This window comes from Dreissena polymorpha, chromosome 10, assembly GCF_020536995.1.
Source record: "Dreissena polymorpha isolate Duluth1 chromosome 10, UMN_Dpol_1.0, whole genome shotgun sequence".
NCBI classification, from domain to species: domain Eukaryota; kingdom Metazoa; phylum Mollusca; class Bivalvia; order Myida; family Dreissenidae; genus Dreissena; species Dreissena polymorpha.
In genome coordinates, this window is record NC_068364.1 from 65747484 (window position 1) to 65771608 (window position 24125).

The 24125-nt window shown below is 34.2% G+C and overlaps 2 protein-coding genes across 8 annotated transcripts in view; one reads left to right on the forward strand and one right to left on the reverse strand.

Moving 5' to 3' along the window:
- The window catches only part of LOC127848625 (uncharacterized protein CXorf38 homolog), a 73478-nt gene extending 72151 nt beyond the window's left edge, over positions 1-1327 (reverse strand). For all 6 annotated transcript variants that reach the window (XR_008034605.1, XR_008034604.1, XR_008034606.1 and 3 more), the window contains exon 1: positions 1004-1327. Coding sequence is in view for 2 of the 6 variants with exons in the window: in XM_052381194.1 (XP_052237154.1) it covers positions 1004-1033 (30 nt within the window). In the remaining 4 variants the exon portion in view is untranslated. The remainder of the gene's footprint in view (positions 1-1003) is intronic.
- The window catches only part of LOC127848640 (receptor-binding cancer antigen expressed on SiSo cells-like), a 360763-nt gene that overhangs the window by 303501 nt on the left and 33137 nt on the right, over positions 1-24125 (forward strand). The window lies entirely within an intron of this gene.

Sequence of the window (24125 nt, forward strand, 5' to 3'; positions counted from 1 at the left end):
CCAAATGCTTAATTTACTAAAAGGTCAAGGTAAACGAATCTTAATAAGGCTCATATATGTTGTTTTTCCACTATCAACTCCAAAAAAAAATTAAGATAGCTCGGTCATTTTCCGTTAATATTTTTTGTATAATATATGTTAAATGTTGTTATCTTACAAAGACGAACGTTTAAATCCATCAAAACACTATTAGAAAACTACTTTTGTAATTAAAAACGAACACGTCTTAAATGCGCTGAAGTAGTAAACTTACAAAAAATAATGTAAGTCCTGTAAACATATTAGAAACCATAACATAAAATATTTCACTTTAAAATAGCTAGAAATGCTCATGGGCGCCACCTCCTAATCTGAGTGCAACCTTATTGGCATTGGCTCTATCCGTTTTTGAAAAATGCAAATTTATCTATTAGATCGGCTAAAAGCCGATGTTTTGGGCACTCATTAACTTGTACAGGTTCAAATCAATCGTTTTATGTAATGAGCTATTTAATTGGCTGGAAATGTGCTCGCCACACAGGCAAAAACATCGATTTACTTTTACGAATTCTACCATGCCACAACTTATAAAGGTCCTCACGTTTCCAAATGGGTTTTGATTTTATGTTTATGTACATTGTAGATGCATTTATAATCTCTGAATCGCACTACATTGGTCGATTTGTTTAAAAATAAATGTGTTGAAAAACATAGTAAACCTTATCACTCTGTAAAATCATCCGTTAAAATTTCAAAACATTCGGGACTGAGCGCCACCTCGGAAGAAGCATTGGCTCATTTATAAATGCATCTCAAAAAAGAGGAGGCGCGCGTGATTACTGGCCGTGATTACAGCAAAACAAAAACGTAACTTATGCGTGTGTTAATCGTCAAGACAACAAACTTAATAGGCGATTTACCACATAACATAGCCCTCAACACACTTTAAATGGCTACATGTTACAATTTAATGTAAACACTTCTACTATCTACAAGCACTATCAAAATATAACAGTGTACTTACGAAGCAGGATGAATTGGAGTATGTATTCATGTGTCCTTTACTTTAAACGCAAATATGCTGAACTCGACCTCCATACCGGATATCAATACAAATGCGCAGTTTCCACCCACTCACGTGAAAAATTAAAACCACACAATCAGGTGACAAAACCACGTGATCAGTTGGCTGGTTTCTTGTTGGTCAAACGGAATTACGCTATTAAATAAATTGTCGTTGTTTCGTGTAAAACTGGTTTATCTGCTTACTGTCTTAAAAGTGTGTACAACAGTTTGATGCTCAACGTCCTTGTTACAATCTAATCAGCACGATGATAAAATGCGGCAATCGTGATACATCGACTATCTCCGGAATCCTCCGTAAGAGAGGCTCGCTTCTAATGGTCGCCATAATGGCTTATATTACTACTTTACTACCGAAAAGGTTACCAGTCCATTTTTAAAAGGCTTTATACGACACGCGTTGAGCCAGCGCCAAACTTTCTACCGACACTTTGCTATAAATAGCATTGCCTACGTTTATTTGTGATTTACTTTTCCAACACTATTTAATCCCTTTATTGTGCACTTTTGAAAATGAAATTACGGTGTTTTCAAACCAACCAAACCGAAAGTGAAACTGGAGTCATTTAAAATATTTGTTGAGTTTAATGAAGCGAATCAATCAGAGACGATAGATTATTTATGCAATACATACTATGATTGCCGAGTGTAGTACTGGCTAAAATACCTATGATGACAGTAAATGTATAAGAAGTTTAATCAAAATAATGTCTGGGTTTATTATTTATATAATTAATGTATGTGTCTGATATAAATAGATGTATATATCTGTAAATACAATGATTTTGTTAAATAATACAGTTTCATTTTTTTTACATATTGTGTCTTATTATTATCATTTAGGTTATATAATTTAATTAATGATTATCATAATTAATTGTTCTAACATTATCATGATTATTTATTTTAAAGTAGAATTTGTCAATTTTATTCATTACATTTTTCCGATTTTCCCCATTTGCTTGATAAAAAAATGTATTAATCCGAGTTTTCGAATATAGTTTAAACCGATGTATTATAGCTGACTAAACAAATGTTATCATTAAATATGAAAAAATACTACCAGTTTTAGATACCTTTTATATAAATCATATTCTTGACGCAGTAAGAAAAAAATACATTGGTTGTTTTTTGTACCAATATTGAGTGTTTTAAGTTGATACTGTTTGAGGATTTTCGGTCTTCTGTGTCTAAAAATAAAAATCCTAAATGATGTAATAGAAACAAACATTTTTGTAATACTAGTTTTACAAGTATTTATATATATTATAATATAATTTTATCAATGGTATATCAATGTTAGTTTAACTAATAAATCTATGCTTTGATTTAAGTTTTCTCTATTGGAGCAAAATTAATATCTCATTAGCTAAAATAAAATTACTATCACAACAGTATTCATTGCTTGTGTACAAGTACTTTAGAAATCAGGGATTATTATTTTACTGTCTCGGCCTCAATCTCTGCAGTATTAGTGTTAACACAGTGACGTCATATGTGTATAATTTAATTACAAATGCATGAAGCTTATAATGAAAAGTGTATAAATAAATAAAGAATCAATAACAATCATGAACTGTGCAATTAGTTCAGTATTGTGTGAACGGATTTTAAAAAAATGTTGTGTTTTTTAACTATTATTTATGAAAATTTGATTTAAGATATCAAACATCATTCTGGTGATTTCCTCAGGCAAAACGGTTAATTTCATGTTCAGAATGTAATATTGTAATAATCATTATATTCGTTAAAGGGGCCGTCCAACAGATTTTGGCAGTTATTGAAGCATTTCATTAAATACTTTATATCGATAAATTTAAACATTTGACCTAAAACTCTCTAGTCAAGGGCAAGAATACAATTTTGAAAAAAGAAAAAAAAGTAACCCTCAATAGGGCTCAAACCACTGATCCCAGGAGTCCTGGAGAAAAAAGTCTCCAGCCTAGACCGCTCGACCATCCATGCACATGCTTAGAGCTGATGTATTTTTTACCTATATAAGCAATCCTCGTAGTTTCCCAAAATATAACAACAACAACAGAGCTTTCCAAATTATTCAATCGTTTCGCGTCGCACGACGCTTTATAATTTTCAGGTTTTCAAATCGTCAAAAGATGCATGTAATGGATATTTAACAGCATGGTAAATGGTCAGTATTACTATTTCCTTAAAAATATCATAACAAAAATGAAATTTGCGAATCTGAAAAAAACTCTTTTTAATTCTGTCGATTTACCAATCTGTTGGACGGCCCCTTTAAGTGCAAGGAGCATTTTCCCATGACTTTTTCATTAATAGTGATGGCATATTTTATCATTCTGATTGGATTTCGAAACTGTCAGTTGCAAGTTTTGGTAATTTAAACAACTCAACATTTAGTGTGTATGTAAAGTGTTTATATGCGATCATCTTTTTCACCTTTAAAGTAAAAGCATAGTATACATAATTGAAAAGATTATGGAATGATTGATGCCTAATTTTAACTTCGCATACTGTAGTTAATTGTACATTGTATTGAACTGTATGCGATGCTATATTTTTTAAGTCAGAGTAATACAAAATGCATTATTTCTATCACACGTAGACCGTTTTAGGCTTACTGCTCATAAATAGGCACTGATATGCATATAACTTTTACTATAACTACACTTGAGTATTTGTTCTCCCTTTTTCGACGTTTTGTATATAAAGGAGTGTATTAATGCATTTGCAAATATACTTAAAACGCACTAAAATGCACTAAAACATACGTATTTTCTGGTAAAATGTTTTTGTGAAGATGAAAACTACACAATAACACATTGACGAGTATACATGCTGGAGAACTGCAGAATTTTTGTTTCTGTTAAACGTGTGTCTTGTCTGAATTTTCAATTGTTTTAAATGCATGTTAAATGCAGGAAAATACAATGCTAATACTGCTACATGTAATATGTATTAAATGCACTGTTTCTTGTTATAAAATACTTAGGGTAATACCTAAATCATCTTGGTATAACGTTTTTTACAATTAATTAGTACCCTTTTGTATACATTTCCTTTTTAAATGTGACACTTAAATGACATTTGCCCCACAAATAAGAGATACATTTTTTGCTCAAATGCTTATTCATTACACTATTTTATTTGTATGAATCATGTGTTCTGCTTACACTTCTGTTCTGTTGTATGAAAAGTACCCGTACAATTCAATTGAAAGATCAAGTGATGAAAAGCAGCGTGCTGCACCCTGCTCTTTTTTATGTGGCTTAGTGGTAGTTATTACCAAATTCTACATGGTCAAAGGCAAATTTGCCGTTTTGACAAAGCAACTCTAAACTGTTATCCAATAGTTTCCCCTTATTGGTACGTGCATTTTATTTAATTCCCGGTCTGAATTTTTATTTGGCAAATCTTAGTTGGTTTCAGTATTCAACTGAATTTGTTCAATGTGTAATTATTATATTTTCATTATAAGACAATATCTCTCTTCAAAAATTGTACATTCTTGTTTATTAATTCATACACAAGATGAGTAAATCATAACATAAAATGAAAAAAAATTGTCATAGAAAAAATGGCAGTAAAAATCACTAGATTATGTGCCTTGAATCAATGATGATTATGGTGATGTATTGGAATTTTTTATAAATAGTTGACTCATAGTTGTATAATTACCGTATATAGGCACATACATGAGTGGTGTCTGCATGTTAAGGTTAGTTTTAATTTGTCAAGTCCTTTTAGTAGTTGAGAAGTTAACTGGAAACATAGTTACTGTAATTAAGTTAATTAAGTGACAGGTAGTTTTACTGATTTTGTTTGATGCGCATGAAGATATATAATGTTTTATGCAGAGGATAGTTGCAAAAAATGAGTTTTAATGAGTTTAGCATAGTTTTAGTAAATAAGTAACGAATATAATAGGACTCAATTATCAATTATTATATTTTTTAATTATAAAAATAGTTTTTGCTGGCATAACGTGTGTTAAATGTTTAAATAAATTGTTAGATGGTCAGGCACCGAGAATGTCTTTCAAGAACTCGAGTTCAATTCCGAAGACCTAAGGTTTAATGAAGTTATGCACACACAATGTTATCTGACGTCATCTCGAAATAATACGGAACCAATTTAGTTTAGCAGGATTTTATTATACGGTAAATTTTGTGTGTGTGCAATGCTATTACACTAAAGACAATAAGAGGTGATACGTTAGTAGAACACAGACGACATTGACCAAAATGTTTATTGATATACATTAAAAAATAATGTTCATCATCACCACCATTAGATTCAACAACTTCGCCGAGGGAGACGCTGATGCGAACCTTCTTTAACTTTTTGCAAGCCAATATTTTATGTTAAATCAAAGGCATGCCTGTCAGAAAGAACGGTTATTGCTTCCAAATAAATCACCCATGTCAACATCGCCACTCTGATAATGTTGTGAAACTCAGCATCGTCACTCTGCTAATGTTGTAAACTCAACATCGTCACTCTGATAATGTTATACAACTTCATCGTCAATCTAATAATGTTATACAACTCAACATAGTCAATCTGATAATGTTGTACAACGTCATCGTCAATCTAATAATGTTATACAACTCAACATCGTCACTCTGTAAATGTTGTACATCTCAACATCGTCACTCTGATAATGTTGTACAACTCAACATAGTCAATCTGATAATGTTGTACAACTCAACATCGTCACTCTGATATTGTTATACAACTTCATCGTCAATCTAATAATGTTATACAACTCAACATCGTCACTCTGATAATGTTGTACAACTCAACATCGTCACTCGGAATATGGTGTACAACTCAACATCGTTCCTCTGATATTGTTGCACAACTTAATATCGTCACTGTGGTAATGTTGTACATCGTAACATCGTCACTTTGATAATGTTGTACATCGTAACATCGTCACTCTGATAATGTTGTATGACTCAACATCGTCACTCTGATAATGTTGTACAGCTCAACATCGTCACTCTGATAATGTTGTACAACTCAACATCGTCACTCTGATAAAGTTGTACAACTCAATATCGTCACTCTGATAATGTTGTACAACTCATCATCGTCACTCTGATGATGTTGTACAACTCAATATCGTCACTCTGATAATGTTATACATCGTAACATCATCACTCTGATAATGTTGTACAACACAACATCGTCACTCTGATAATGTTGCGCAACACACAAGATGAATGGTCTATACGTTAAAATTGAACAACATAACACGACATAATCACTCTCTTAATGTTGTACAACACGACACCGACATGGATTCAATACCGAATAAAATGACATCAACATTGGCACTCAAATAATGCTGACCAATAATCGTTATAGACTCTATGATAATCTTGCACAACACATAAGCGAAAACTGTGATAATGCTTTTTCCACAACATTTGTATTGTTAAAACTTTTTTTATTATTTTCCCATCATTTATCTTAAGCTGAAATATTGTTCCTGTTGTCTGGCCTGTACTTTAGCCACCGAATAAGGGCGGCGCCAACGGAGCTTCGGGAGGGCTTCTATATCTTGCTCCTCCTCGAGTAAGTAGCATCCTTGGTGTTAAATATTGTACAGTGAGAAGTTAAACAAGGCTTTTGTGAGCGTTTTATTTGGAGCGGTGGGCATGCACCGCTGTTTATGGCTTTTTTGTACGAAGGTTGCTGGGCCACGCTTAAAAGGCGTTTTATGCTGTACGGTAGTAACTTTGTCACGCTTGAAAGGCGTGTGATGTTGTGCGGGAGTAACTGAGCCACGATTGATATGAGTTTAATGTTGCACGGAAGTAACTGAGCCACGATTGCAGGGCGTTTGATGTTGTATGGTAGTAACTGTGCAACGATTGATATGCGTTTTATCTCGAACGGTATTAACCGACCCACGATTGATATGTGTTTTGTGTTGTACGCTCAATTATAATGTAATTCTTGTATATACGTTTCATATTGATGAGTGGGTTAGTTGTAAACGTTTGTAAAAACTTGGGTAATTTTTTAAATATATGAATGTGAATACTAACGTAACACGAATGTGGTCGTTGTATGTTTTGCGGTGAGATACTAAGGAACGCGTATGTGGTCGTCATTGCACGGTGAGTTTCGAAGCAACGCTTATGCGGCAGTTGAATGCTAATCGATGAGTTATCTAGCCATGCGTATTGACATTTTATTTTCTAAGGTGAGTTTCTAAGCTATACTTATTTGATCTTTTAATTGTGTACGCTCAGTAGCAAATAAACGCATAAAATGGCATTGTATAATGTGTTTTGATTTTTCTCTCAAAGAATCGTTTATAGACATGTTTATGTGACTCATCGAGTTACTTCTTAGGCAGATTCATTATGTATAAGTTTGCGATGTTCGTTCGGCGTGCCATGTTTTTCTTTGCGTTTCAAATATTTATTGTTTGGGATTAAATTTTGTAAAGTCGGTTGGCTTGCATTTTTAAGTTAAAAGGCGAAATCGCGAGCATTTAGCGCGTCATATCATATTCATGGTGTTCAAGACGATGCCAGTTTCTTTTAAACATGTTAAAAAAACATCGTAGTTAAAATAAAGAGGTGTTCGTTTTATATATTTATCGATGAGTTACTGGACTATGCATGAAATGCTTTTTGTGTTTGGCGTTGAGTGAATGAGGAACGTTTGATACACCTTGCTAACGAGGGATACAAAACATCGCTTTATATGCTGTTTTGGCGTACGTGTGGGTTCGCTTGAAATGAATTTAACATTTTAATGAAAGTGTGCTAGCAGTAATTGGCATCGTTACATATCGTGATTACGTATGAGATAAATGGTCTATAAAACATACTAGTCTTATTTAAAAGACGCGCAAAGAATTTAGAGATACTTTTTATATGGGCTAAATTCTTTGGAACGTCTTATCTGGGAAAAGTCAATTATGTGTTGGACACCAGAAAGTTTAAATTTTCATCAATTTGCGTTAAATTGCAAAAAAACATTACCAACTCATAATGTTTTAGTTCAGATGTCCATTTTAATCTTAAATATCTTCGAATTGAAGTTAGAAAGGCATACATTCTTCAGTTAAATTTCTGATTAAATCGCAACACAATCACTGAACTGTCGCCATGTCATGAAACTGATTTAAATATGAACCAATCAGAAGAAAGCATTACGGTGTAACGTGAACGAGTAACTTTATAAAACATGAGTTTTTAACACCTACTTTTATCTAAGTAGATCTAGTATGCTCATCTTTGTCGATTTAATAAGCATATGTTCAAAACAGATATGGTGCAGTTTCTATTCACTCTTCTAAGTTTCAGCAACTTTTTATGCATGTCATTTTCACACCTCTGTCTTTGTTGTTTTATGTACTTACAATCTACGTTACATAAGATGGTATACTGCACGATCTGTATCACTATTATTTATGAACCGTATACAAATAAAATATGTAATTTATTTCAGAACTTTTTAATTGTCACTTTAGAAAAAAAGCAATGCTTAATTAATCCAGAAAAGTATAATAACATCGGTTTACTATATAACGCACTGCAACACAACAGACGAACGCAACTTGTATTTTACGCCGTTTATTCTTCCACATGCTTTACATCGAGGCTGTGTTATCGCTTTATATCTACACAGCGAGCGAATCGAGAGATAAGGAAACTTTGAATAGTGGTTGGATTTAAATGGCTCAGGCGTGCAAAATTCAAAGTGTCATGACATAATTTTTACGGAACATTATCGAGAAATAAATTATCTACACAGGTATGTAAATAGTATTGCAATCCGATGATATTAAGTGTCTTATATCGGGGCTTGAATGTTGCGCACAAAATCCTTGCGTAACAATATAGACAAAGATGGAAAACTTTCCACCATTGTTTGAATGCTTCTCCGGTTGTACGCTCCAAATATTACCAATATTAAAAGTAGCTTAATATTTGAGAGCGTAAACAAGTTGGACTAGAAAACATACATACTTGGCATTTATCGTCTCAATATCTTATTTCAAGTTGTTTTCATTAACACAAATGTATTTTTTGTCGATGCATGAGTTTTTGCCAATCGTATAAAGAATAAATATGTTTTCTTTTACCCCTTCAAAGTCAGCATTTTTTTGGCATTGGTCCGAATGATAGTACACATACAAATTAAAATTAAAAACATACCAATATTCAAATGACATTCATATGTATGTATTTATTTTGTACAGGCATATATACTGGTTAAATTAACAACCGGACTACCTGTTTCTGATGTACTTTTTACGGTGTCAGGTGACGGCCAGTACCACACTTGTGCTGGTGTTCGAACCAAAGGTAAGCTTGTTTTCGGAGATGAGTTGCAATCTGCATAAAACGAACGACATTAAGGTGTATTATTAAACCCCTAACGGGGGGAGGGAGAGTTTCATAGAAGCAAAGTGGGGATAGGTTGGCATTTCAGATAATAGCACATGATTAGAACATGTTATGAAACCGAGCAGGATTAGTCATATCAACCCGGATGTGATTTCCTAAGCTCGAAATGTAAGAGGGTATAACAACATGCAGGAGTTAGGTGTCCAACTAAACTTACGGGAAGTGAGTTTTCAAAAAGCATGGAAAGAGGGTGTCATTAAATCAAATAGGTTTATGGGGTCAAAGAACCGATTATTTTAGTGGTAGTCACAAAGCTGAGTGAAAGAGTGCAATTGAACAGAATGTTAAAGATATGGTGTATGTTATTAGATCGAATGGGAAAGGGAGGAGGATTTTTGCTTTATATATATATATATATATATATATATATATATATATATATATATATATATATATATATATATATATATATATATATATATTATTTCTTCAAGAAACTTTATCAGAACAATTTTCTTAGTGGTATCTTTGCTGAGATCGAAACTGGGTCGCGTGAGGCTTAACAGTAAATCACCTGGTAAAATTAAAGAAAAACACTTAATTTACACAAAATATAGTCAAATCTTTATGAAACTTGTTCAGAAAAGTTTGTCTTATGATATCTCTCCACTCAAATTCATAAATGGTTCCTATTCGTTGAAAAAACAATGGCCGCCAGAGGGGGGGGGCAGTTTTCCTTTCCTTATATGGCTATTGTAAAACATTGTTAACACGAAGTAACATTGTATGTCTAATCTTCATGAAACTTGGTAGGAACTTTTATTCTTATGGTATCTGGGCCGAGTCCGAAAATGGTTTTGGACCGTTTAAAAACATGACCGCAAGGGCAGTGTAGTTTTCCTTATATGGCTATAGGGAAACCTTGTTAAAACTTATGAAGTCACATTTATGGCCAAATCTCATTAAACTTGGATAGAACATCTTTTTCTAGTGATATCTCGAATGAGTTCGAAAATGGTTGCGGTTTCTTAAAAACATGGCGGGAAATTTTTAGTATATGGCTATAGTGAATACTTATTGACGCGATATTAACCAAATTTATTGGCTTCTCTGCATGAAACTAGGTCAACAATTTGTCCCAATGAAATCGCGGCTGAGATTAAAACTGGGTTATGAAAGCTCAAAAATAGGTTATAAGGTAAACAATTAAAAAAGCATGTTAATACTTTAGAAGTCATTTTTTTCAATTATTCTTCAACCTCGAGCAGAACATTGGTCATAACTCTTTATCTGCTGCGTTCAACAATAAAATTGTGCCTATACATTCAGACATAGGACTTTCTATCAACACTATAAAGACTTTATTATTGAAAATACACAATTGTAAATGATCACGTAAAATATGCATGTTCATAACATTTAACATGTCACGAAGTATTGTATATATATATATATATATATATATATATATATATATATATATATATATATATATATATATATATATATATATATATATATATATATAGCTGTCACGATGCTCAATTACTCAAGTCTTTCATCATAAGATAGACTTGTGTTAATAAAACAGTCGTAAAATAAACTTCATACTTACAATAAAGACCAGTGATAAGTGTATCGTTTGTTTTTCTTCGCAGTTTTGGTATAGATCTCTTGACTACAGAAACATTCGAAACAGAGCTCATTCAACGTCAGACATCCCCGATAATATGGGACCGGAAGCTATGAAATTAAACGTTGGCATCTCGTCTAACGGCGACGTAAACGTAGGTGACGTAAGTTTAGTGGATATTAATCCGTCGGATATATGGGTACTCATTTTGAAAATTATACAATTTTTATCTTTCCTTGTTTATTATTGTGTCGATAATAAACTTAAGAGTACATGATTATATCATTTTACTAAACGTATTGTTTCTCATGATCTAAGATTTAACAATAATTATTAAATTCTTTATATCATTAAGCTTTATTCGTTTAAATGATGTAATAAATAAATGGACATTATACCGACTAATTTCACTGTTTGTATTTGACAAGATGTATGTTCGCACTCTTGCAGAGTTGAGCGTCCGTAAACTCAGCTACAAGTCTACCAAACGCGAAGTATTATGCGAAGCCACCCACATTTTCAAAGCGTCGCGGAGGCCGGAAACAAACACACATACGCTTTTTATCACAAACACAAGCGTCACCATGATCATGATCACAAACACGAAATGTCCTAAACACCCGAGGTGAGTACGAACTCTTCCGAAGGCCTTCCGATGCCCGTCGAAAGAAGTGCCACAGAATGTGACGATGTTACGGAAGTTAAACCAACCGTGTCATTCTTAATGGCGCATTCTCATAAATGATACTGATTGTAGTGATTGAACTTTAATGACTAATTTATTATGAACATGCTCAAGTGTTTAATTATATAATTTGTATAGATGCGTTTGTCGTACTTTATGTGTTGAAAATGATATTGTGTTTCGTGAAATGTATATATTATCGTTTAAGGGAAGTAACGCCGTGGCAGCAAGTGTTTAAAACACACCATGAGTTGTCGTTTTTAGAGCGATGATCTTTGTTTAAAAGAATATCGTTACTTCATTAAGATGAACTTCACAGTTGTGAACTTTCTACAGAAAGCAACATTTTACGGACGATGTAATTGCAAGATTTCTCATTTTTTCCTCTCGCTAGTGAATGTGAAGTTACGGATTCTATAGCGGCACGTGGAATTAATAATTGTGTTGAGGATTTAATCAATTGTTTGGACACCTGTAATTGATAAATGTTCCGAGGAGTGGATCTTTTTTGTGGACACGTTGAATCAAACATTGTGCTGAGGAGTATATCTTTAAGTTGCAGGTGTCATACACGTTTCACAAAATAACAATGCCTTTTACATTTGTGTAGCTCATTTGTTAGACTTAGATAAATTGATAAATATGTACGTTGTTTTATGTCCATATTTTCATAAAAGAAAATATTAGCCATTGCATTTTGTTTTCTGATTATTTAAAACTGCGATAAACTAATAATAAATAAACCAAGATGAACATCTATTTCTTATACGATGTAATCTACCACTGTTTGATTAATTTAATTGAATATATATGTATGCATACGCAATATACAGACTCGTAACGTTACACAAAATCAGGCCCTTAAATATTAAATGGTACACAGTATTAGACCTATTTAGTTACACGTCCGAAGACCCGTTACTTTACACATTTTTCAAGCGTAACGTTTACACTAAATAACACCCGTTAGACCCGTAACGAAACAAGTTATGATACGCCTAAATTTTTACGTCTCTAGACCCGATATGTTAAACAGCTTAAGACCCATTATAGTACACGTTATTATACCTGTTGTGTTACACGGTTTTACGCCGCCTTATGTAATACTGTACCATTTCCGTTATGTTACTCGTTGCATTACACGCAAATAGACTATTTACGTAACAGCTCAATACCCGATATTAAGACGGTATTTAACCGTTAGTTACACGGTATAATACACGTTATGTCATACGTTATAATACCCGGTCTGTTAAATGAAATTAGACAAGTTTCATTAAACTTCAATAGATCGTTTACTTTAAAAATCAATACACCTGTTGTTGCACTGTATTAGGCCAAAAATATTGCCCGTCAGTAGACCTCTTATGTTAAACATCATTCGAATCGTTATGCTACACATTGTTATATGCGCTTCATTATAAGTCGTTTAATTCACTTGACCACATTTCTGCCAACGTCCATGAACTCATTTTATTAAGTAAGTGAAGACATGGTCAAGCTGTGGTGCAAAATCTAGGTTTGTTTTACACATGGGCGCATCAGGTTGAGAAAAGTGCTATTAATTATGAAAGCGTTTGCTTAATTTTAAGATTATTTGATAGTAATATTTCTAGGGCAACACAGTGCAGCCATTTAAAAATAGAAAAATTCGTTGAAGAAACGGCCTCTAAGGGTCACAGTGTGTTACATACAAAGGGACGTGGTATGTTGACCATATTTACATGTTCTTGTCCGAAACTAAACGCTGGATCTTTAATGATGTTTAAACTGAGAAATTACCTGGTGCAGCCTCTATTTTGAACTAAATAAAAACAATATCGATTTTGCTATTTACAAGAAGCCAATTTTGTTTGTTAGACTATTGTCACATTAATGTTCTTCGTGTATTTTTTATTTGAATACATACAATTTTCTTGAAATAATACCAATTCTTAAAAAACATTGTGTAAGTTGCACTGGTTTGGCTTTGAAGACAGCTATCGCGATTTTATTTTAGAAACCGCTTGCAGTTGTATTTCCAAATACTGCAATGGAATTGCATCCTCTAGCATTTTTTAAAGTACAAGTATGAATGCGTGCAAGACGGAAACAGACATAATCTGTAATATGTATTTTATAATCTCTACATGGTCATGTTGACTATAATGTTTGGTTGTCAAATCGCGTACTTGTTCGTTACAGCACTTTTTACCTGAATAGATATTGACATTTTAAATATTTGCAATATTACGGCAATTACATATGTTTTGAAGTAACGGATGTACAACCAGTGTTGATATGCATCGAGGACGTTTTTAAAATGCTGGTCAACCCCCATCAAACCCCGAACAAAATGATTATTTGCATGGGTTACGTTTTGAATAATAGGGATTAATGAATCGGATTGATAATTTTGTCAAGTCATGCTTGTCTTAACGCAGTTACAAATTACAATACAAAGCATATACTAGTATGTTTAGCCCGGCTATCTAAATTGATATTTCATAAATTAGTTGGAATTACAAGTACTTTCCCTGTACGACCACTTTAGTACACTTCGTCTAGCGCGATTTCTGACATCCACCACACTCCCACCGTGGACAATTGTTCGTGAGCGTGGAAAATCACCGCGATCTGAAGGTGTTTCCATCATGATAGATCGCGTCGACAGTGGCTGAACACCGCGGGCGTTATCGGGAAATCGATCTCACGGTGGACCACCGCGATCGCGCGGACCACCGTGATCGCAGTGGATCACCGCGGCCTCGGTGGTTCGCGGTGAAACACAGGTAAATGTGAATGAACATGTATATTTCGATATTACACACCGGTTAATTTTTGCAAAGTTCTAGAATGTTTTGTTACATTTGTATGTGCATTTGTATACATTGTAACTTGATTGTTAACAATCGTCATTATTTTCTTTTGTTTACCCTCGTTCCAGAATCATTTGACATGTTAACATTTCGGAAATGCTTTCTCGTTTGTGTACGTATAGCTTGCCAATAATAACGTATCAACATGTTACGTGTTATTTGATTCTTAATATTTAAGTGACTCCCTCCTGTTTATATTGTTACATGTATTGATTCGAATATAAATTCGAAACATCGGCAGTAAGTATTAAATTCAGTGATAGTTTAAGCTCATAAGCATGTGAAAAGATCAGTTGTTTTATTATCAAGTGGCTATGATCTGTTTTGTTCAATTACAAGTTAATTTCGATACATATTTTAAAAACGTATGGATGTAAACAACAAATTCTCCATTTTATTCGATATGGTATATTCATGTAGACATCAAATTCTCCATTTTATTAGATATAATAAATGGATGTAGACATCACATTTTCCATCAATATTTCGTAGGAAAACAAGCGTTTTACTCGTATTGTAATACAGCCCATGTACAATAAATAGACATACATATACATGCATAACAAAATCATATTTATAACATAAACAGTATTTAAATGCATGTTGATAATATTAATAATAAAAAACTCGTCAGCGTTGTTACTATGTTCATTATTTTCCGAAAACCACATTCTTGGTCGTATCTGAAATAAAATAGTAAGACAGTTTAAAAAAAGCTAAATGTAAAATTATTACTCGTTAAATTCAACGCGATTTCTGAACAACACTTCTTATCCATACTTGATCAATTTGATATACATTGTATTTGCTCAATGCACAACATTATTGTAACACAATAAGTAAATCAATATTTACCAAAATATTAAGATTTCTTTTTTTACGTTATTTTACATACAGTGTATGTTTCAAAATGAACCTGTTATTGAACAAAGTACAGGTATACAAATAGTCACTCACCAACATGACAACTGATCTTATTGCGTGACTATGATATTAAAAAATCGCGGAATTTAATACTTACTGCGGATGTCTCGAATTTGTACATGTGCATTTATTCGATCCAATACATGTAATAGACGGGTCAATATATGAAAAAAATCCCTCAAACCCCAAAAAAATTGATACAAAAGCGTAAAATCGCTATATCTCAATTACTATTCAACCTAGGAAGGTGGTTTTGGTGTCTAACCCTAGGTTTTAGGGGTCAAGGAATTCAAAGAAAGCAATTAAATTACCAGCAGTTAATTATTTATTCACAAATCCAAGATGGCGTCCCAATAGGGCTGCCAATTTACTCAAACGGTTATAAGTAAAAAATATAATGGTAAATGTAAATTTTGTACACTGGAAATATAATATAAAAAATAGTATAATATACAATATGCCTTTTTAGATGACATTTTCATACAGTATACACTTAGTCACTGTTCATCCTCATCATCTGACTCCTCTGGAAGGAACTTGTTATGTGGATTGTCACATTCTTCAAGTTGGCACGGTCCACAGACAGTAGTACATGGCAGTCCATATCTTCTACATGAGCAGCGGAGGGTCTTGCAGGCAGTAGAGCAGTTACAGTGAATGAGCTGCAAGAGACTGTCTGGAGCAGCATTCATTCTTGACATCAGTGGGACGAACCGATTATCTAGTAGCTTCCACCCCCACTTCATGGCATCCATACCCTCCTCCATTCCCATCCAAACCATGATCTGGTAGTACACTCTGCGACAGTGAAGTTTGGTAGCAGATTCAGTTGGAGGCAGACGTCTATAACAAAAGAAACAGGAAATCATTAAAATCGTCTGATATCAAATTACATATACATGTAACATGTTTGTATGTAATTGTTGGCGAGCTATATATGTGCAAAAACGAGCAAGGGTTTCGAAAGGTTAACAAAAAACAAATCTTTTATTAAGAACAACAAGGGAAACTTCATGCAGAAACAATTGAAACAAAACCTGAAGCACGACACGCATACTATACTCACGCTCGATGTATGACGTGTCAATCATTCTGTAAAGAGGGCAAACACGAGGGAAAAGAGTTGAACATTCGGTGATTTTGTTATGAAGTGCATATAATACATGTACATACAAAGTTTAAAAAAACAACATTATACGATCTGCAATGTAAATGAACATGTACATTTTGATATAGCAGACCGTACATTTGTATAATGTTGATATTGCACATGCATTTCACCGCGAACCACCTAGACCGTGGTGGTCCACCGCGATCGCGTGAGATCAATTTCCCGATAACGGTGAGACTGACACCGCAATTAGCCACGGCAAAATCACCGTGTTCAACGGTGAATCGTGGTGAGATAGTAATTGTCCACTCTTGGCTGAGTCACGGTGATGCGTTGTGGATGGCATAAATCGCGCTAGACGTAGTGTAGGTCATGAATTTATCTAATAATAGTATGCGTCATTCGTTTATTATTGTTGTATTGTAGTATTGCATCCGCCAGGAATTGTATATTTACGTGCAATTACCACTAGTTAACTACTGAGATCATCTACGTCTATCCATGACTTATGAGATAAAATGAACGCGTTGATGAGCTTAAACCACGGTTAACACGGCAAAAATAAAAGCCGAAAATAAGTATACATACTGATACATAATAAAGCCGTGCTCTGCAAAAAGGGGGTTTAATGCATTTGCGTAAAATGTCGTCCCCGATTAGCCTGTGCAATTAACACAGGCTCATCAGGGACGACACTTTCCGCGTCTATAATATTTTTCGTTCAAAGAAAGTCTCTCTTTAGCAAAAATCTAGTTTAGGCGGTAAGTGTCGTCTTTGATTAGCCTAAACGGACTTATCTGGGACGACACTTAACGCACATACATTAAAAACCCCTTTTACAGAGCACGGCCAATTATACACACATTTTCATTGGAAATTTATCTGCCCGTCGCATGTTTGTAAAAGTCATTGTCACCTACTGTAACATAGAAAAAATAAAGAAAACGTTTAAACATAAACGTATTTATTTCACGTATAGAACAACGTACATCAGTATATAATTATAGAAACAAGAGGGCCTGAAAGGCCCAAAGTCGCTCACCTGAGAAAACAAGATATTATTTGGACAAATCTTCTGACCAAGTTTCACAAAGATCGGAAAATAAATGTGGCATCTAGAGTGTTAACAAGGTTTTACAATAGCCATATAAGAAAAATGCCCCGCCCTCTGGCAGCCATGTTTTTCAACCAACTGGCATCATTTGTGAACTCGTCCAAGATATTTTCGGGATGCATCATCTGACCAAGTTTCATGAAGATCGGAAGGTTAATGTGGCCTCTAGAGTGTTAACAAGATTTTACTACAGCCATATAAGGAGAAACGTCCCCCCCCCGCCTTGAAAGCCATTATTTTCAAGCAAAAATATTTATTTTCAAACTCATCCAAGATATCATTTTGACAAATCTTCTGACCAAATTTCATGAAGATTGGACAATAAATGTGGCCTGCCCCTGGTGGCCATGTTTTTAAAGCAACCCAAACCATTTTCAAACCCATCCAAGATATCATTGGGACAAATCTTCTGACTAAGTTTCATGATGATCAGAAAATTAATTTGACCTCTAGAGTGTTAACAAGGTTTTACTATAGCCATATAAGGAAAATAGCCCCGCCCCCGTGGTGGCCATGTTCCTCAACCAACCGGCATTATTTTTGAACTCGTCCGAGATATTATTGGTATGAATCTTCTGACCAAGTTTCATAAAGATCGGACTATAAATGTGGCCTCTAGAGTGCTAACAAGATTTTACTATAGCCTTATATAGCCATATAAGGAAAAATGCCCCGCCCCTTGGCGGCCATGTTTTTCAAGCAAACGTAGCCGTTTTCGAACTCATCCAAGATATCATTAAGACAAATCTTCTGACCATATTTCATCAAGATTGGACAATAAATTTGGCCTCTAGAGTGTTAAGGTTTTGCTATAGCCATAAAAGGAAAAATGCCCCGTCCCCTGGCGGCCATATTTTTCAACCAACCAGCATCATTTTCAAACTCGTACAAGATATTATTGGGATGAATCTTCTGATTAAGTTTCATGAAGATAGGAAATAAATGTGGCCTCTAGAGTGTTAACAAGATTTTACTATAGCCATATATAGCCATATAATGAAAATGCCCCACCCCTTGGCAGCCATGTTTTTCAAGCAAAGGTTACCATTTTTGAACTCATCCAAGATATCAGTGGAACAAATCTTCTGAGCAAGTTTCATACAGATCGGAAAATAAATGTGGCCTCTCGAGTGTTAACAATGTTTTAATATAGCCATATAAGGAAAAATGCCCCGCCCCCTAGCGGCCATGTTTTTCAATCAAACGATATCATTTTTGAACTCGTCCAAGATATAATTGGGATAAATCTTCTGGACAAGTTTCATGAAGATAGAACAATGAATCTGGCCTCTAGAGTGTTAACAAGATTTTACTATAGCCATTTATAGCCATATAAGGAAAAATGCCCCGCTCCTTGGCAGCAATGTTTTTCAAGCAAAGATTACCATTTTTGAACTCATCCAATATATCAGTAGGGAAAATCTTCTGAGCAAGTTTCATGAAGATCGGATAATAAATGTGGCCTCTAGAGTGTTAACAATGTTTTACTATAGCCATTTGAGGAAAACTGCCCCGCTCCCGGGCGGCCATGTTTTCAACAAACCAACCGGCATCAATTTCAAACTCTTCCAATATATTTTTGGGATAAATTTTCTGACCAAGATTCATGAAGATAGGACAATTAATGTGGCCTCTAGAGTGTTAAGAAGGTTTTACTATAGCCATTTGAGGAAAACTGCCCCGATCCCGGGCGGCCATGTTTTCAACAAACCGGTATCATTTTCGAACTCGTGTAAGACGTTATTTAGACAAATATTTTGACCAAGTTTCATTAAGATAGGACAATAAATGTGGCCTCTAGATTGTTAACAAGATTTTACTATAGCCATATATATAGCCATATAAGGAAAAATACCCCGCCCCTTGGCAGACATGTTTTTCAGGCAAAGGTTACCATTTTTGAACTCATCCAAGATATCAGTGGCACAAATCTTCTGAGCAAGTTTCACGAAGATCAAAAAATAAATGTGACCTCTAGAGTGTTAGCAAGGTTTTACTATAGCCATATAAGGAAAATAGCCCCGCCCCCGTGGTGGCCATCTTTTTCAACCAACCGGCATAATTTTAGCACTCGTCTAAGATATTATTGGTATAAATCTTCTGACCAAGTTTCATGAAGATAGAACAATAATTGTGGCCTCTAGAGTGTTAACAAGATTTTACTATAGCTTTATATAGCCATATAAGGAAAAATGCCCCGCCCCTTGGCAGCAATGTTTTTCAAGCAAAGGTTACCATTTTTGAACTCATCCCATATATCAGTGGGACAAATCTTCTCAGCAAGCTTCATGAAGATTGGACAATAAATGTGGCCTCCTGAGTGTTAAGGTTTTGCTATGGCCATATAAGGAAAAATGCCACGCCCCCCTGGCGGCCATGTTTTTCAACCAACCAGCATCATTTTCAAACTCGTCCAAGATATTATTGAGATGAATCCTCTGACCAAGTTTCATGAAGATAGGACAATACATGTGGCCTCTAGAGTGTTAACAAGATTTTACTATAGCCATATATAGCCATATAAGGAAAAATGCCCCGCCCCTTGGCAGCCATGTTTTTCAAGCAAAGGTTACCATTTTTGAACTCATCCAAGATATCAGTGGCACAAATCTTCTGATCACGTTTCATGAAGATCGGAAAATAAATGTGGCCTCTAGAGTGTTAACAATGTTTTACTATAGCCAATTAGCCATATAAGGAAAAATGCACCGTCCCCTGACGGCCATGTTTTTTATCCAACCGGCATCATTTTTGAACTCGTCCAAGATATTATTGGTATGAATGTTCTGACCAAGTTTTATGAAGACAATAAATGTGGCCTCTAGAGTGTTAACAAGATTTTACTGTAGCCATATATAGCCATATTAGGAAAATGCCCCGCCCCTTGGCAGCCATGTTTTTCAAGCAAACGTAACCATTTTCGAACTCATTCAAGATATCATTGAAACCAATGCTGACCAAATTTCATGAAGATTGGACAATAAGTGTGGCCTCCAGAGAGTTAACAAGGCAAATGTACAACGGACAACGGACAACGCACGACGGACAAAAAGCGATCACAAAAGGTCACCATGAGCACCTTGTGCTCAAGTGAGCTAAAATAATACGTACTAGTATATTATAAACTAGGTGGGCATTTCGTCTAAGGTTTCTGTGATGCTGTATTACCGCAAGAAATTGAAATATTCGTCCCGTACATCATAACTTAAAAATGCAGATGCAAGGCATTTTTTACGCTAGACAAATTGAAATTTGTGAATTTTATGAGAAAACAGTCCGTCAATATTACACGCATTATAACCATGACGTGTATTATTTTCACGTTGCATACTTGCATTCAATTATAACAGCATTTTAAAAAAGAAACACTGTGGTTATCATAAACTAATCAATACATAAATTCGCTATGATCAAGTTACACAATTATTTCGAAATTTTTACATTAATATTTTAAACATATTCTGGAGAAGTTCCACAATTTCGTGATTCAATTACTGTGTATATTAAAATTACACGTGTATTATATATTCTTCATTTTCTTTATTTAGAGGAGTAAAACATACCGTCCACTCTATACATTATAGAAACAAATGATATATATTATTAACATAAATAAAACAACAACAATTATTATATACATGTACATGTATTCTCAAGAAAACATATTTTAACTCTATCGTAATTCAATACAATTTTGAACAAACAAAAGTGAATACACCTTTTTAAATATTAATTCTAACGCATATGTTATTAATAGTTTGGAATATACATGTCATATTTGTTTAATGCTATGAAGTACAAACACATAAAGAAAACTCAATACTTAACGATGCTTGTTCTTTTACGACACTAGTTTTCATTTTTATTGCATGTAAGCATTTAGTGTCATGGCTGACAGAGTTAACGAACATGTTCTTAATAGACGAACTCATGAAGTAACGTAATGGACATACAGGACGATATAAAAATAACACGTACTTAATAAAAAAATAGACGTTAAACAAAGACTAAAATAAACTATGTATGGAAAAACAAACACAGATAGCTTAAAAGTATACATTACGTTGTTATAAACCTATGCTATACATTAAGTTCACTACAACTTACTGCTTTTAAAAGTTACATGAAAATAGTTCGTACAATGTATTATTCATAAACCAAATTAAATGTTTAAACTTGTCAAGTTTGTAAGAAAAAAAAAGTTCGATTGCCTTAAAAAAATCACACGTTTAACAAAACAACGATTCATCAATTCGCACTAAAATTATTCCACGCAAAAAAAAATGCCGTCTTGAATTGCCAAGGCGTGTTTTAGTTTAATTATGATCAATTGCAAATGAAATGTTTGGAAACCGTAATACAAAAACATGATACGTTTTTCGCGACGATATGTTAACATAAGTAGAGTCTTCCCAGACCTGGTTAATTTCTACGACCAGAGGTTGAAATGCGTAGAGTTTAAATCAAGAGTGCGCGAAATAAAGCAAGATTTTCTATTATAATAGAAACAATATATGGCGTTAACAAAAATGCGTGCACATTTACAATATATATTTTTTAATTAAGAAAAAAAAAAAATAGCATCTTTTCTAATTTACTGAGTGTGGGCAGAATGTCTTGATGTTAGTGAAACACAATCAGCCTTTATGAGGTCCAAGATCCCTATACTTGTGAAACGAAATATTTTAAACAGTTCCTTGCTGCCATTCATAACAAATATATTGATATTAGACAAGTCACATGCAAAAAGTTTAGATCGCATGTAAATTGCACCAACGTTCTCGTTAAGTTCAATGGCACTTATTTTTCCGTGCATTTGTTTGCATATGATCTCATTCGTGACACAAAAAATAACAAACAAATATACGTAACAATTGTATTTTGAAATAGATTATTTCAAATATACACTGTAACATGATTATGGCACTTATTTGTGACACATATATTATTAAATCTTTGGAAAATCAATGTCTAGTCTTGTAACCCATTATTTTACAAATATAACAAAGTTCCAATTCTATATAGTGTCTCTCCCCCTAAGCCATAAGTTTGAATCAAAATATCATTTATGCATTTTGAGTAATGGGGGCAGAGTTTACGAAAATATATATTATAGACATGCACATGGAAGAATGTTACGGAGTCATATGACGATAAAATAAGTACCAACAGTAGACACATTAAACAATAACTTAAATTATAGAATCACACATATCGGTCGCATTACAGTATACATAGTTATACAAATGCTATTCATTTAGTTCACGAGCAAGGTTAACTAAATGTTTACCAATACTAACAATAGAACATTTCGTAAATTCCGTATTCATTTACCGACGGTAAGATTGTACTTGGCAAATTATTAAGATAAAAGAGTTCACTTGTCGAAAATAGCAATATGTTTAAAATAACAACACTATGATTCACCAAATCATGTTACAATCACTCCACGCACAAAATAAGTATCTTTTTGAGTAGCACTATCTTTTTGAGTAGCACTATCTTTTTGAGTAGCACTATCTTTTTGAGTAGCACTATCTTTTGGTAGTTTTATTATTGTAGATTAAAATAAACTGCTCGAAAACAGTAATATAAAAAGGCGTGATAAGTTTTTCTAGGCAAAACAAATGATAAATCAGTTCAGGCCTAATTAATTTCTAGGACAAACATAGTAAACATCACAACAGTATAAACTAGAAATGGCGCGGCAGAGGCCGTCGCGTATCCCCACGCCGTATGTTTGACCCAGGGGCGCCCCATGGTTGGTAATGGGTCCATGCATAGTTGAGATTGACCGTATTGTCATAAGAGAAGTTCAGTATCAATTTGAAGTAAATCGGTGTAGAAATGAAGAAAATATAGTAAAAGGCAATTTGGGGTGGGCGTGGCCTATGTGGGGACGGGGCGCCCCGGGGTTGGTTATGGCGCCATGCATAGTTGAGATTGACTGCATTGTCATAAAAGAGGTTCAGTATCAATTTGAAGTGAATCGGTGTAGAAATGAAGATATTATAGTAAAAGGCAATTTTGGGTGGGCGTTACCTATGTGGGCGGGATGCCCGAGGGTTGGTAATGGGGCCATGCATAGATGAGATTAACTGTATTGTCATAAGAGAGGTTCAGTATCAATTTAAAAAAATTATAGTAAAAGGCAATTTTGGGTGAGCGTGGCCTATGTGGGTGTGGCCTATTATGGGCGGGGCGCCCCAGGGTTGGTAATGGGGCCATAATAGTTGAGATTGACCGTATTGTCATAAGAGAAGTTCAGTATCAATTAGAAGTGAATCGGTGTATAAATGAAGAAATTATAGTAAAAGACAATTTTGGGTGGGTGTGGCTTATTATTGGCGGGGCGCCCCAGGGTTGGTAATGGGGCCTTAC